Source organism: Erythranthe guttata, chromosome 2 (genome assembly GCF_056151865.1).
Source record: "Erythranthe guttata isolate IM_541 chromosome 2, IM_541, whole genome shotgun sequence".
Taxonomy (NCBI): domain Eukaryota; kingdom Viridiplantae; phylum Streptophyta; class Magnoliopsida; order Lamiales; family Phrymaceae; genus Erythranthe; species Erythranthe guttata.
Genome location: NC_142534.1, coordinates 10,287,004 through 10,304,409, shown reverse-complemented (window position 1 = coordinate 10,304,409; position 17,406 = coordinate 10,287,004). Strand labels below are relative to the sequence as shown.

The following is a 17,406-nucleotide window of genomic DNA, read 5'->3' as shown; positions in this document are numbered from 1 at the left end:
CATTTACGTTTGAGGACGCATGGATTTCGAGAGACGAACCCCATGGGACATTGGCAAGAATCCCTTCTTGGATTCTTCCATGCTTAACCGTTTAAGAACGGTGTCTATGTACATGGATTGGGACAAGCCAAGCGATCTCCTCGATCTATCTCTATAGATCCGTATTCCTAATACGTAGGATGCTTCTCCCAAATCCTTCATCGAGAAACGTGTGGATAACCATACTTTAGTCGACTGCAACATCCCTACATCATTCCCAATGAGTAGTATGTCATCAACATAAAGTACAAGAAAAGTCACTGCACTCCCACTAACCTTTTTGTAGACACAAGGTTCCTCCGGGTTTTTCACAAATTCAAACTCTTTGATAGTTGTGTCGAACCTTTTGTTCCAACTACGGGATGCTTGATTCAATCCATAAATGGATCGCTGGAGTTTGCAAACCTTTTGCTCATCTCCAGAAGATATGAAGCCTTCCGGCTGCGCCATGTAAATTTCTTCCTCAATGTCCCCATTAAGGAAAGCGGTCTTCACATCCATTTGCCATATCTCGTAGTTATACCACACAGAGATGACCAGCAAAATCCTAATGGACTTAAGCATAGCAACTGGAGAGAAGGTTTCCTCATAGTCAACTCCTTGCTTTTGAGTATAACCCTTCGCTACCAATCTAGCCTTGTAGGCCGATACCTTTCCATCTACTCCAATTTTCTTCTTATAGATCCACTTGCAGCCTATGGGAACAATTCCCTCGGGTGGATCTACCAAGGTCCATACCTTGTTGGAGTACATAGAGTCCATTTCGAATTTCATGGCATTAAGCCAATGTCCCTTGTCTATATCCGATACAGCTTCGTTGAAAGTTCTAGGATCACATCCTTGGTCAACTTCATCAACGAGGAATAACCTATCGGGCGGTCTCCGAACTCTTTCGGATCTACGCAGCGACGGTTCAGGAGGTATGTTAGTGGTTTGTTGAATTGGTTCATTATCTGATTGTTGTGCTTGAACTTCAGATTGTGGTTCTCGAACTTCTTCGAGATCAACTACACTGCCCTTTCTATCCGATAGAAATTCCTTCTCAAGGAACACGGCATTTCTCGAGACGAACACCTTAGCCTCGGAAACATAGTAGAATTCGTATCCCATGGAATCCTCGGGATACCCCACAAAATAGCATAGGTTGGATTTCGTATCCAACTTATCTCCCACTAGCCGCTTCACGTAAGCGGGACAACCCCATATCCTAATATGTTTAAACGTGGGTTTCTTGGAGTGCCAAAGTTCATAAGGTGTGGAGTTAACTGCTTTGGTATTAACCCTATTCAGCAAATACACGGCAGTTAGGAGTGCATGACCCCACAGGTATGCCGGTAGCTCGGTGAACCCCATCATAGATCGAACCATGTCTAACACTGTTCGATTCCGACGTTCGGAAACTCCATTAAGTTGAGGAGTTCCAGGAGGAGTCCATTGAGACAGAATCCCATTCTCTTTAAGATAGTCTATAAACTCAGTACTTAAGTATTCGCCACCACGATCGGATCGTAGTTTCTTAATACGTCTACCGAGTTGGTTTTCTAATTGGTGTCTAAAATCTTTGAACCTTTCAAAAGTTTCAGACTTATACTTCATTAAGTACACGAAACCATACCTAGAATAATCATCGGTAAAGGTAACGAAGTAGTTAAAACCACCCCTAGCACTAACGCTTAGTGGACCACACACGTCGGAATGGATCAAATCCAAAAGACCCTCGGCCCGTTCCATCTTCCCTTTGAAGGGAGTCTTGGTCATTTTTCCTTTAAGGCAGGATACACAAGTTTGAAGTGATTTAACATCCTCCAAGGAGAACATTCCTTCACTAACAAACTTGTTCATCCTTCTCAAGGAAATGTGACCTAGTCGAGCGTGCCAAAGTTGTGCGGGGTTAAGACTTATATCTTTTCGTTTTGCTGATATAACGTTAATAGGTATTTCACTTGGATTCAGTTCATATAAGTTGTTTATAAGTTGTCCCTTACAAATCATATTTTGTTCCTTTTGTATAATGCAAATCGAATTTCCAAAAACAAAAGTAAAACCTTCATTATCCAAAACAGGAATAGAAATAAGGTTTCGAATAAGTGACGGAACAAATAAACAATTGTTCAAAACAATGGAAAAACTAGAATCCAAAACAGAAAGATAAATTGTCCCAATGGCTTCAGCAGCAACCCTTGCTCCGTTGCCCATTCTTAGGTAGGTCTCACCTACATTAAGCTTCCTACTTCTTGTCATGAGCTGCAAATCATTACAAAGATGTGAGCCACAACCAGTATCCAATACCCAAGCAGAAGATTTAACGGACAAGTTAACTTCAACTAAATACGTACCCTTTTCAGAACGTTTCTGATCGAGGTAAGCCTTGCAGTTGCGTCGCCAATGGCCCTTCTTTCCACAATGATGGCAAGCGTCATCAACTTGCTTGGTGACCTTGTCATCCTTCACTCCGCTCGACTCGCCCTTCTCAAGTTTCTTGCTCGGGCCGAAACTCCTTTCTTTCCTTTTCTTCTGGAAAGAACCTTTCTTTGCAGAAGGAGCAACTAGGAGAACTGATTTCTCCTTCTTGATCGTGGACTCATAGCTGACCAACATGTTCAACAACTCATCCAATGGTGGATCGAGCTTGTTCATGTTGAAGTTCACTATGAACGATTCATAAGAACTAGGAAGGGACAGTAGGATCAAATCCACCGAGAGCTCGGCCGGGAGGGTGACATCGAGGCTCACCGGCTTCTCAAGGAGAGTGATCATCTTGAGACCGTGCTCGTGGACCGAAGCCCCTTCACGCAGCCTCATGGTGATCAACTCCTTGGTAGCTGAGTACCTCGATGCCCTAGTATTCTCACTGTACATGCTTTCAAGATGGTGCTTGATATCATAAGCATGCACGTGAGACTCATACTTCCTCGCGAGCTCTGGCACCATGGATGCTAGCATGTAGCACCTCGCATGGAGGTCGTCCTTCTTCCATGCCTCGAAAGTGGCAGTCTCGTCAGCAGTAGCAGTCGCAGGAAGAGCAGCGGGGGGACGTTCATTGAGCACATAGAGACGCTCCTCGACTTGGAGTACAAGTTTCAAATTGCGAAGCCAATCCAAATAGTTTGGACCGGTGAGTTTGTTTTGGTCGAGGATTGAGGAAAGGGGATGTTTGGACATTGTTGCTGAGAAAATTTCAGGAAGACAATAATTAGAGTTTAGTTCGTAATAATCGTTACAATTAAAATTTTGGACTTTTATGTTTTAATTGTTCTCCCACTAATTTTATCGAATTCCACCACCCTCTAGCAGACAATCGAGAAAACTTATTTTTCTTTAATGGGCTTTAGGTCCAATAGCGCTAATGTAACCCGTAGTTAATCTATCCCGATTACATAAGCCTAAAGGTAGAGTACTATCAATCACATCACTATGTGACCCTAAAGTTCGATTTACCTCACACTTGATAATGACCTAAGTTAATCTAGCGAATATCAAAATCTTCGTGTGTCAAGTCTAGCCTACCAATATGAGATGTCATAGATCCAACTATATCGAACTAATGCAATCCCTAGTTAATCTAGCCGACCACATTAATCCAACATAATTTTATCTATGACCGTATCTCCATCTAATGTCAATTAAATTACAGCTTATCCCACAATAGCACTCCCCGCTAACACGGCTTACTGCACTATCATGAGAGGCTACACATAATTTAATTGTTGGTAGAAGGAAAGAAAAATTCAACAATTTGGTTTTTCTTTATAGCTTGATAATTATTCTTGATTAAGAATGAGGGATTTTATTTATTAAATTTTATTAGCTCATCGGAAGTTTTAGGTTATGATCGTTTGTGATTCCTACAACTATGTTCTCTAGGTATGTGGAAACGCATATTGATCCTAAGAGAGACATACGATCATCATCGTACTTAATCACAATTATTCATCTCATGAATTAATTAATTAATACGATAAATTGCAAATATAATTAACGGACCTCCTTCATTCATAAATCATTCAAATAAGAATGAAGCCCATTAATTATTTGCTATCTAATTTGTGTTCCATTAATTAAACTAATTTAACGATTAAATTAAATAATTAATCCAACACTATTCTTTGAATTCAAATTAAATTAATGGATCAATTATCTAATTTGGGTTTAATTGATAAATAATTTCAAAAATTAAAAATCAATTAATTTTTAATATTAATTTCAGAAAATCAAATTAATTTTTTTTTTTTTTTTTTGTTGTGCTGACCGGACCGGTCCGACCGGTCCGACCGGGTTCGGTCAGTTGAAAAACAGCAGCAAAAATCGAATTTTTCAAAATTAAATTTTTTTTATATTTTCTGAAATATTCAAAATATTTAATTAATATTAAAACACCCAATTAGATAACACCAATAATTCAACAATTCAACAAATCGAAGCATGCTTTCGAAAACAATAAACACGTTGACAAATAAACGATTAACCCGTGGCTCTGATACCACTGTTGGGGATCGTGCATGTATACGCAGCGGAATTTAAAATTTTTATATCGAACTAGTTTCGATTACATGCATAAACTAATCACATAGTCAACGTACCTTAACGCTTCCGCCATACATATGGTAATTTTCGATTTAATTGAAAAATACGTAAAACCGAAAATCACGAAACATGCTTATACTTCATTTCACAAAATCGAAACATGTAATCAAGTATTACTCATGCTCGCAAATTAATAATCATACAAACATGTTCGAATCGAATTACGAAAGTTCCGATTTAATTACCTCTTGTAGCGTGAGATTTCGACGAATCGAAAACCTAGAACGAGTCACGTACAAGCTGCTAATTACCAATCCACGGGGCTGCAATTCACGGCTGGAACAAGCTGATCCAGCAAGCAACGAGCGGCAACGAACGGCAGCAGCAGCGGCGGCGCGTGGCAGCGGCAGCGACGGCGCGTGAGCGGCAGTGCGGCGCGTGCGGCGGTGCGTGGATTCGTCGGGGCAGCAGCTCCTCTCCAATTAGGTTTCACCTCGTATTTTCGACCCACTCGAACTACAGCACTAGATGTAAACGAGTTAGATAACAACACGAATGAAACGAAGGAAAAAGAGGAGAAAACCGGCGGTGTTTCCGGCGGTGGTCGGCGGTGGCGCGTCGGGGCAGCAACGGCCGAAGGGGGCTGAGCGGCTAGGGTTTTGGTGCTGAAAATCTGATCTCAAACTCTTGTTTGAGGTCTATTTATACCTAGGGTTTTCAACCCTAGTGGGCTTAAGTCATTGGGCTTGACCCACTGATGCATTAAGCCCATCCCCTCGTCGGCCTCGTTTCTAATAAACGATCGTCCACAAAATTATAACAAAATTATATTTGTGACGAGCTCAAAGTCCTCGTCGATACGAGTGCCTCTTCGAAATTTCCAATTTCCAAAATTGGAAACTTCCACTTCAGTGGACTTGCTAAATCGGGAAACTTCCCAATTTAGAAAGTTCACTAAATTCCGCTTTTCTCTCTTTCTCTACGTTTATTCCGATTCGCAATCCACAATTACGAATCTTGGATTCAATCATATCGACATCCAATCGTTCAAAGATTAACACATTAATCTATGTTTGTTGTTATCAAGGATCTATATTACACGAGAAGTGTGACCCTCAATGGTTCAGGTGTATGCTAGCCGTGGGCTCACAACTCTTTGTGATTCGAACAACACATTGTTCTTATATGAACTCCTCCCAAGAGTCCCGATTAGAGTAAAACTCATTTTACCTAATCCCGATCAAATCGGTGCCCAACGAATCAAGATTGGCGTCTAGCAACTACGCATCATGATTCCCTAGATACAAATGAAGTGCCTGCAAGAACCTTATGATATAGTTAGCGTACAGTACGATCCCTTCGTAGCACATGTCCCGATTGAACTAGAGGCATTGGTTCACCGAGACCTCTTATTAAGTTCAATAACCGTGCGCACGTTCTAGGTATTATAAATCCGTTCGTGTGCGACTTAGGGAAACACATTTCCCTAATCACCCCACTATCAACTCTGGCCAGAGATTCCATGGATTATAAACCGTCAGAACACACAGGACATCCATGACTACTCAAGCGCTCGAATCCCCTACTACAATGCACAGACTTCACACTAGATTTCGAATTGCACGAACGTTGGCCCTTGGAGCGGTCCGCGGTGGAACTCAAGGACTGGTCACGATACAATCGGTCCTCTAGTGAAGTCACGGTGATGTCTGGGTCTTAAGGACTAATGGTGTACAACTATATCTTAGAAACCTATTACTCGATGAATGAGAACCACTTATAGATTTCTAGGGCGAGGGAGTTCAGTGAACTCATCCCGTATGAGCACCCACTCAAGTATGCCGATGTCACAACACCGAGGACTGATGAGACGCAGTACACATACACTAAGTGCTAGTCTCAAAAGGGAAAGGCCGGTATCCTCATTATTGGCGTAACCCATCGACTAGGAACAAGGTTTAACAGTTACATTACATTGCTGAGTTATCTCACGATTCTACTAGATCAACTCACAGTAATAGAGTAACTCGTTAGTACTATATCTATGCTGCTTGCATGGGATAACAGATATAGAATGCCAAATAAGATATTTTATTATTACGAACGAAAAACGATTGTTTTATTACAAAGAAAAGAGAAAGACCACAGCCACAAGTTGGCTTGCCGGTCACCTACTCTAACAAATAGTACTCTTTGAAGTTCCCATCTCCCCCATGGCCACAAATCCGGAGCCCACGGCCACACTGTTCATTCACCAGCCCCAAACTCAAAATAAAGTGTTGTCTATGATTCCGTGGACAATATTATGGTTGAAATTGATGAAGAGGCTATTTTCAGCGCACCTGTGCAGCTTCGCCGACCTCAAAGGTAGTTTGAGAGCAAGTATATTCTTAAGGATGAGTCATCCTCTTCGAATGGTCACCAATTTGTTTCTAAGCACACTCATGTTTCCTCTATCGCGGAGTGAGCATTATAGTTGTTCTCCTAGCCATGCATGAACAATTTGCAACTTTGGCACAATATGGTCAGAAAGGGGGAGTAGCAACAACTCCAGACGCCCCAGCAAAAAATGCCATACGCAAGGGAAAAACTTCTATGACGAAGCAGTAGTCCACAACCGCAGTGACAAGGCAAAGCCTCCAACAGTTCTCATGATCAGGATCTGCTTTCCGACTATGATTATTAAAGGAACATTTCATGAAAAAACATTTTTTGTTTTTTGTTTGTCATTTCTGGGTTGCCTTAATTTATATTTTTATTTAGGACTGTTCTAATTAGGAATATTTTCCAGTCTTTTGGATATTGGCTTGGTTATTTCTATATATGTGCCTTGGGGCTTATTTTGAATAACTTTGCGTTGCAGGGCATTGATGTGTTACAACATGAACATGTTGCAACTTTTATTATGCTGACAATCTGTGATGCGGAGGGGGGGGGGGGGAGTTAGTTATGTCTGCAGAGGGAGTTATTGTTAAACATGGATTCTGACCAATCTATGCCAAATGGAAAGATTGTTGGCGCCGGATTTCTGTTAGTGAAGATTGAAGAAATCCGCCATACTTTGGAATCAAAAGATTGGCAAAGATTAGTTTCCATGTTTTTTTTTTGGAATTTATTAGAGTCCTATTCTTGTAATACTTTTATTAGGATATAGATTTATTTCTATGTATTATATTCTAGTTAGGTATCTCTTGTATTTATCTAGAATAGAAGTAGAAATTGACTAGGATTCTATTACCTAGTTAAATCGATTTCTTTAGGTTCAAGTAAGGGCTTAGAGGTTATTTTCGTGGCTATACAAGCCTCTCAATATGCTGAAAAAATTTGCGCATTTATCGGAAGAAAAACCAATGCATAGCATCAAAGGTTTGATAAGGCATTTTGCAGAGAAGGAATGTGCCATCGTTGTGTGTGCCAACTAATATAGAGTTTTTGTATAGATCTCCAGGTAGATCAACCGCGTTTCTCAAGGAAATTCAGGCTTGAAAAAAGTTGAAGGCACGCGGAGTGGAGCTGCCATAGAGAGAGACACGGAGTTCGAGTTGTGTACCAGAACGGCGTAAAAATAAAAGAGGGAGTCTTTATTATTTTTAATAAGTCCTATTAATGTACACTGTAAATCTGAACTAGTGAAATCGTGTTTGCAGGTCCATGTGGATGTAGGACACATTTGTATCTGAACCACATTAATTTCTTGTGTTCATTTATTTGCTTTCAGTAGTTTATAACTGTGTTAACACAAGAATTCTAGTTGTAACTGAATACTATTACCACAACTTAATTGTTACAACTTAGGTTAATTGATTTCTATAGGCATATAAATCAACAAAATGTAATATGGTAATCGAAATGACGAGAAGATTATATTCTTCAAGAGTATATAACCGTTATATTTTTCAAAGTTGTCATATAAGAGTAATTATAAATCTAAGAATGAGTTCTAGAATATTCGTAATGGGCCTGAGCTATTTGAATTTTAGGTTAAGCAGGAGACTTGACCTTAAAGTCAAATAAATCTATAAATAAGAGGCTTAGGGTTGAGATAAACACACACAACAAGAGAACAAGCTATGCTCTATCTCTTCTCTTTGGCCACCCCTACCCCTCTCCTTTTCGCCGCCGTCGGCCCGCCACCATGCGCCGCCGCGATTGTTCTTCTTTCCCTCATTTTTTCATCTTCCGTTTCCTTTACCAATTTACCCAATAGTTTTCTAGTGCAATCTATTGGTGGATAAATTTCTTCAAGGTGAAATCTAATTATAGGCAAAAAGATTGGCGTGGAATTGCTCGACTAAGGAATTCGGTGAGACCACTGAAACAACGTTCTAAGGAACTTAATTTCATTGAGTAAGTAATCAAATATTCTTATTTAAATATGATTAATTTTTTTTTATTATATGATTCGCATGCCATATATTTTTCAATTTAATTTGAACACATTATCTAAGCATGCTAATTGATTACACCTATATTGACAAATTTGTTGTTCGTAAAAATAGCATGATAGATTATTTTTAAACTTCTGCTGCATATGCATGTAGATCCCCAATAGTGGGTATAAGGAGTCGGCTGAGCGGTGGAAGACGGGGCGGAGGTGTAGGAGATTAGAGACGCGATGAGCTTCGACATGGTGATTGTGTGGCTTAACAGTTAAGATGATGGGGTTCAAAATGCGAATTGCAATTGTAGATCATTAAAAAGAAAATAAATATTAAATTAATGGAGAAAATAAAGAATTATTTACGGGTGGAGATGCAAGGGATCGAACCCCATGCCTCTCGCATGAAAAACGAGTGCTCTACCAATTGAGCTCTATCCCCATGTTGGGAAAAAAATTACACCTGCCATTATTATTTAAATAATCATGAATGCAAAACAAAATTGAATCACCGAGAAGCCACTCCAATATCAGAGCATGGTTTCGATCCGTGGACCTGTAGGTTATGGGCCCACCACGCTTCTACTGCGCCACTCTGATTTACTGACATTTTATTACTTTACGATATTATATTATATAAATTACTCTTAATTTCAAATTTTATTTTATTTTCTTATACTTCATAAGTTGTTGATGTACTAGTATTTAGATTTCACATTAATAATAAAGTAACAGTTCAAGGATTAGTGATCATCACTAAATGGAGAAATAAAATTAGTTGAAATGTAAAAAAGAACAAAATTGTAAATTTTTTTGATAGTTAGTGCCAACGACGAGGTGTGCAATTGAACGCACAAAAATTTATCAAATGGAAGGGACTGCGTAAATACAAGACGACACGGAGCCCATGTAAGACTTTCGGCAGTTTTCTAATATAACTGAGACGTACAAGGCAACAAGGGCGTCGCCAAATTATTTGGATGATTATGTGGCAGGTGTTAAGTGTATATTTTTATACTTAATCATATCTTTTAATTTGAGCTCTTAGTGTATTTAATTGATAATTGGTGCTTAATTGATTCATTGTGTTTCAGGCACAAATTGAAGAATTGCATAAGTTGTGGGTTAAAACCACAATTTAGAAGAAAAGGTGAACAAAATTGGAGAAGTCAAACGTCCGAGAAGGAAAGACTGCGCAGTAAAGAAACTTCCAAAAGTTACAAGGAAACTGCCTTTTCCCAATTTTTTTCCACCTTATAAAAGCCATCTCAAGCACTCAATTAGGGATCCTTTTTTTACACAATTTCATGAGCAAAGAAGCAATAACGAAGACGAAGAATTCGAAAAGTTCAAGCATAGTTTTATCTTTCATAAATTATCATAATTTCATTTTTACTTGAATCATGAGTAGCTAAACCTTGTATTTCTAGGATTTTATTTTTAACCCTATGTGGGATTTATGAATCCTTTTCCATGATTTTATGCAAATTTAAATTCCGGATTATTTCTTCGACTTGTTTTACTAAGTGCATGAAACTGGCCACTTTATGTGCTTTTATGTTATTGTTAATCGCATGAATGGAAGATCGGGTTAATAATTGGAACTTAGGTAGAAGAGCATTTGTGGTATTAACACATGAATATAGTTAATCTCTTAGGTAGCCATTATTGAGATTTGTGCTTCATGTTGTGTTCTAGAATAAATTGCGTAGGAATACAATAATTGAATTTAGAGTATTAGAATCGTAATTCACGTGGAAGCGGGTTATGATTAATTTAGCATCTCATGTTAGTAACCTGATTTAATAGCTTGCATAATTGAAGGAATTGGGGAATTAATAATCACGTAGAGGGAAGAATAAAATCCTAGGCTTGCTTTTTCTGATTAATCTTCGTGTTTAATTGCTTTCTTGCTCTTGCTTGTTTAATTTTTTTTAATTTAATTTAGTTTAATTATTTTTTGACATTCGACTGTGTAGGGTGGGCTTGATAATAATTGTTAGATTAGATAATTAAATATTCTCTCTGGGATCGATAGTTAGACTTAAAAATCCATTATATTACTTGTATGATACGTGCACTTCTTGCGTGTAGGTATTACAACCAACAACAGCAGGGCACAAAAAATAGTCAACAAAGTCAAGGTCTAGTCCTATTACTGACCAAAAACGAAATCCAAGTCTATATTAAATCCCATATTCAACCTGTCATGAAACCCTGCAAATATGGTAAACCCTATCTATATAAGTGGAAAGTGGAGGAAATACTCTCCAAGTTTGGACTAGCTAGTGTTGTTAGGGTATGTAGCTGTAGAGATCCTTTAGCAGCTGCAATTTGATCTTTTGTAAGGATTTTATCTATGGTTTCCTTTCCTGTATGAACTTACAGCTCACTTTTGGAGCTTGGAATCAAATATCCCTTTTTTTCTGTTTTCGAATTCTTTTATGTTAAAAGCTAGTCTATGACATTTGGTATCTAGAGCATGGTTCTGGACAACACTTGTTCATTATCCCTCAAGAACATCCCACCTCATATTCACTAAACACAGCACCATAAACCACTTCACTGGCACACTGGCACAGAAAAATGAGTAAAAACATGAATGAAACTACGGATCCATTGCAACAAACCACTATATCAGTTCAAGGAGGAGCAAAGAGAGATAAATACCAGACACCAAGCAGACATGAGGACTTTAAAGGAATAAATGACCAATATGAACTTCAATGTGGAGCAAGTAAAGAAGCTACTGGAAGATATGACCAAGAACTACAAAGGAAAAGAACAAGTCTATGTCGTAGGACAGTCATCCCAAAATGACAGACTCTACACACCTCACCAAGATCATTTTATGCCTGGCTATACACCAGACAGATGTGCTGAGGGCAACAATAGAAGAAATCCAATTGAAGCTGAGAACATGGGGCAGAGAGGGCAAGAGATGCAGATATGCAACAACACAAGGCGACAGAGGGGTGAGTTTCCCAGATTCAATGCAGAAGACCCCATAACTTGGATAAGGAGGTGCAACAGATACTTTGTCCTAAACCCTATGTCATATGTGGAGATGGTAATGATGGTTGCTATGAATTTGGAGGGCAAGGCTGAGTATTGGTACATGGATTATGTGGAAGGAATGGAGTTTGTGGGGTGGAATGTATTCTCCAATATGGTTTATGAGATTTATGGATGAAGATGGAGTAGATGTGGTGGAGCAGTTCCATAAACTGAGGCAAGATGGGAGTATAGAGGATATCAGGCACAAGTTTGAAGAGCTCAAGGCTTTTATGGCTCATAATCATAGGAATCTGGGGGAAGACTACTATATTAGAGCCTTTTTGGGAGGAGTGAAGGATGAACTGAAGAGTTTGGTAAAAGCTCTCAAACCTATGTCTCTGGCACAAGCTATACAGATAGCTAAAATGTATGAAAACACTTTGGATCACCTCAAAATGGGGCTGAGAAACACTATCAAACAAGCTACAAACCTGGCCAATAGGGGGGAAAGGAGACTCACCAAGGTGGTCCTAACAGAAATTGGAACACTACATCTAACCACAATCACAAAGGAAACATCATAAGAATGCTGTCTAAACCAGAGATGGAAGACTAAAACATGAGAGGTTTATGCTTCAACTGTGATGAGAGGTCTGTTCCAGGGCATAAGTGTAATAATGTGTTCACCGTTGTGGGAATTGAAGAAGAGTCAGAGGAATGAAAGGGCTTGGAACAATTGGAGGAAGTGCCAGAAGGGGTGGAAGAAGAGACTATCGGCATCTCTGTTACTGCATTAACTGGACAATCTACTACCAACACATTGAAGGTTGAAGGAAAGGTCAAGAACAATTACTTGACAATGCTTCTTGACATATGGAGCACTCACAATTCCTTGATCCTCAGACAACAACGAAACTAGGAGGTGAAGTGATATAGACCAACAATTTGTTAGTCACTATGGATAATGGGAATCAAATGGATTGTAATTCTAAATGCCCAACATTTCAGTGGGAAATGGGGAAGCATCACTTTATATTTGAAATGAGACTGCTCAAGCTGGGAGGATGTGATGCAGTGATTGGAGTGGACTTCATGCAGAATTTTGGACCAGTGTTATTTGACCATGTGAATCAATTTGTCACACTAAGACATGGAATCAAGGATACAACCATCCATGCTGATAAACAGGAAGCCTCTATCAGCATGATCACTGGCCAAATGTTGAGTAAAATGTTTAAAAAGGGGCAAGTAGGGTTGGGATGCTTCTTCATGATGAATGGAGAACAAAAGGAGCAAACTTTGGATCAAAACCAAACTGTTAATATAGAAGGATTTCTATTGGAGTACAAGGACCTATTCCAAGAGCCTATGGAATTGCCACCTAACAGAAAAATTGATCACCCAATCACTTTAAAAGAGGGAGCTACTCCTTTTAAAGCACAACCTTACAGATATCCATATATGCGGAGGAAAGAAGTGGAAAGAATGGTGGAAGAGATGCTGAAAACTGGAATAATTTAAGCTAGCACCAGCCCATTTGCTTCCCCAATCCTCCTAGTCAAGTAGAAGGATTGGAGTTTGAGGTTTTGTGTGGGTTATAGAAGGTTAAATGCAATCACTGTCAAGGATAACTACCCTATCCCCATCATTGATGATCTTTTGTATGAATTGGGCAAAGCAAGGGTGCTCTCTAAGATTGATTTGAGGGCATGGTTATCATCAGACTAGGGTCAAATCTGAGGATATCTCAAAAACTGCCTCTGTGACCTCTTCAGGGCATTATGAGTTCAACGTTATGCCATTTGGACTCACTAATGCCCCTGCAAATTTCCAGTATCTCATGAATGACATATTTAGGAGGCAGTTGAGAGAATTTGTACTAGTATTCTTTTATGATATCTTGGTTTACAGTGCAAATGAAACCATGCACTTGGACCACTTGAGGATAGTGCTGGACCTGTTGAGGCAGCACCAATTATATGCAAAATCCTCTAAGTGCAGCTTCAATCAGAAGAAAGTGGAGTACCTTGGGCATGTGATTGATGAAAATGGAGTGGGGGTTGACCAAGAGAAGATTAAGAGTATTAAGGAATGGCCACATCCATGGACAGTTAAGGCATTAAGGGGGTTCTTGGGGTTGACAGGGTATTATAGGAAATTTATCAAAGGATATGGGACCATTGCTAGGCCTTTGACATCACTACTCAAGAAAGGTCAATTTTGCTGGAGTGAGGAAGCTAACAAGGCATTTGAGGCACTGAAAGAAGCCATGATCAACACACCAGTGCTGCAGGTTCCCAACTTCAGTAAGGGCTTTGTGGTAGAGACTGATGCATGCCAGCATGGGATTGGGGTTGTTCTTATGCAAGAGGGTCACCCCATTTCTTACCTTAGCAAAGAATTGGGGCCAAGGAATGCTAGATTGTCCATATATGAAAACGAGTTCTTAGCCATCCTTCTAGCAGTACAGAAGTGGAGGTCCTATTTGATTTGTGGAACCTTTACTATTAGGACAGATCAAAAGAGTCTTAAGCACCTTTTGGAGCAAAAGTTATCTACTCCCTTGCAACACAAATATCTAGCCAATGGGGTTCAGTTACAATATAGAGTGCAAAAATGGGGTAGAAAATAAAGCTGCAGATGCACTTTCAAGGAGGGGATAGCCTCTGGAGTTAGCACAGATCACCATCCTCCAACCAATGTGGATGAAGGAAGTGGTAGAAAGTTACATGAATGACAAAGAAGTTGAAGAAACCATTGTGGAATGCACCATGCGCCCCATGGATGTTTCATTCTTTGAGTATTGTGAAGGAATTCTGAGATGCAAGGGAAGGATTTGTGGGGAGTAATCTTGATTTTAGGAGAAAAATCATAGAGTTTATACATAACTCTAGCTTTGGTGGGCACTCAGGGATTCAAGCCACTTTACAGAGGGTCCAGAATACTTTCTGGCGGCCACAAATGAAGCTGCAACTGGAGGAGGTGGTTAAGAAATGCCACATTTGCCAGATCAACAAACATGAAAATGTGAGAAATCCTGGCCTACTGCAACCTCTTCCCATACCGGATCAAGCTTGGTCACACATCTCTATGGATTTTATTGTAGGGTTGCCAAATTCCAAAGGGAAATAGGTTATATGGGTAGTTGTTGACAAATTGACCAAATATAGGCATTTTGTTGCTCTCAGTTACCCCTTTACAGCTTCTTTGCTATCTAAAGTCTTCATTAACACAGTGTATAAATTGCATGGGCTCCCTACTAGAATTGTATCTGATAGGGACCCCATCTTCACGAACTTATGAAGGTCTTGGGTGTGCAACAACAAATGAGCTCTGCTTACCATCCTCAAACAGATGGCCAAATAGAAAGAGTGAACCAATGCTTAGAGACATACTTGAGGTGTATGTGTGGTCACTATCCTAAGGATTGGAGCAACTGGATTTCCTTAATTGAATGGTGGTACAATACCACTTACCACTCCACATTCAGAGGGCTCCTTTTGAAGCTCTCTATGGGTATGCACCCCCTCAGATGGGGTATGGCCCTCACCTGATGCCTAAAATAGTTGGAGTGGAGACTTGGACCAAGGAGCACCAAGCCATTATACAAAGATTGAAGGAATTGCTGAGGCAAGCTCAAGAGATGATGAAAAGATTTGTTGATCCTCACAGAAGTGAGAGAACTTTTGAAGAAGGGGAGTGGGCTTACCTAAAACTGAAACCCTACCAGCAACTCAGTTTGAGGAAGAGTAGAGTGTGGAAGCTAACTCCCAAGTATTGTGGGCCATTTCTCATCCTGAGGAGAATTTGAGAGGTTGCTTATGAGCTGAAATTACCTGAGAACACCAAAATCCACCCTATCTTCCATGTTTCACAACTGAAGAAAAGGGTAGGAAAGTCAGAGAGGGTGGTAGAGGAATTGCCCCCACTGGATGAGAAGAATCAGATTATGTTGATGCCCGAGAAGGTGTTGGAACACAGACAGGTGAAGAGAAAGAACGCGGCTGTTGGGCAATGGTTAGTGTAGTGGGCACACCTGCCAACTGAGGAAGCCACATGGGAGGACGAAGAAGAAATGCTGAAGAATATCCACAATTTCAGCCATGAGACATGGCGAAATAAGGGGGAATGAGTGTGATGAATGGCTGATTATGGAGGGAAATTTGGTTTGTTTTTAAATTCGATACTACGTCGTTTTGAGGAAGTCACGTTTTACTTATAAAAACGTGTTATTGTTTAACGTTTATTACTCTTGGAAGCAGCTCGTGAGTAGCATATGAGCTGTGGCTGCATGGGTGTCATGAAACCCTACGAATATGGTAAACCCTAGCTATATAAGTGGAAAGTGTAGGAAATACTCTCCAAGTTTGGACTAGCTAGTGTAGTTAGGGTAGGTAGCTGTAGAGATCCTTTAGCAGCTGCAATTTGATCTTTTGTAAGGCTTTTGTTTATGGTTTCCTTTCTTGTATGAACTTACAGCTCACTTTTTGAGCTTGGAATCAAATATCTCTTTTTTTCTGTTTTTGAATTCATTTATGTTAAAAGCTAGTCCATGACAAATTCCTTGGATAGTGAGTATATGTCCTTGACACTACCTTAAGCACTCGATCTTTTCTTGATTTGCCAGAATCACTTGAATTTTCGTTTCCTTTATGATTGGCAGCCCAGACCCGTAAATTACCGTTTGCTTGATGAAATTATGAGTGATGCCACCATTGCTCAAGAAAACTGAATCTTTGTTCTTTAATCCGACCTAGAACACGGATGGTCTGTGGGCGTTCAACCCCGGCAATGGCATGAAAGGATATCTCCGGTTACTCGCCTTCACACCTTGTTGATTATCGTCTAAAGCTTCATCTTCATCCGCTAATCTATATGTGATCATGAAAAGATGGGGTCGTGAGCACCGGTGTCCCTGAAAATATTTTTCGTGGCAATAATAGCATAATCCTTTATCCCTCCTTCCACGAGCCTCTTGATTTGTGATTCGAAAAACAGGTACCAAGGAGAAACTTGAGTTATTGATGGACCGGTGATTTGGATAGGGTCCATGAACTCCCGCGGAAGTGTTGGGTGCTTTCGGTACTGTGGCGGATATTGGAACACCGCTAGGATTTATTGTTTTTCTTCGGAGGAGATTGCATTCCTCGATCAGGCTTGCCACTCCAATGGAATTGGCGAATGTTTGTGGTTTCTTAATTTTTACATCCAGTGAATGTCGTCGCACAGCCCGAAAACAAAGCAGCTAATTAGAAATTGCTCCGGTAACTCGTCAACCTGATGGGAGAGTCTCTCAAATACCTCCTGATATGCAGCCACTGTAGTGGTTTGTTTATGGCGTGACAATGCTTTGGAAGGATCTTCGTATTCAGTTTGTCCAAACCTAAGGATAACGGCTTTCGTGAAGTCACTCCAAGAAAGGGGTCCTCGGAATTCGATTAACCAGCGGTGCCATTGCAATGCAATGC

At 40.0% G+C, this 17,406-nt stretch overlaps 1 protein-coding gene across 1 annotated transcript; it reads left to right on the top strand.

Moving 5' to 3' along the window:
* Positions 1-12,895: 12,895 nt before the first annotated feature.
* On the top strand, positions 12,896-13,459 carry LOC148772302 (uncharacterized). Its single transcript, XM_088814977.1, has one exon. It carries the CDS (start codon positions 12,896-12,898, stop codon positions 13,457-13,459), a length of 564 nt encoding a protein of 187 aa, XP_088671103.1.
* The last annotated feature ends 3,947 nt before the right edge of the window (positions 13,460-17,406 follow it).

What these genes read in the sequence shown, in the direction of transcription:
- LOC148772302 (XM_088814977.1), top strand. Translation starts at nt 12,896, where the DNA reads ATGGATAATGGGAATCAAATGGATTGTAATTCTAAATGCCCAACATTT.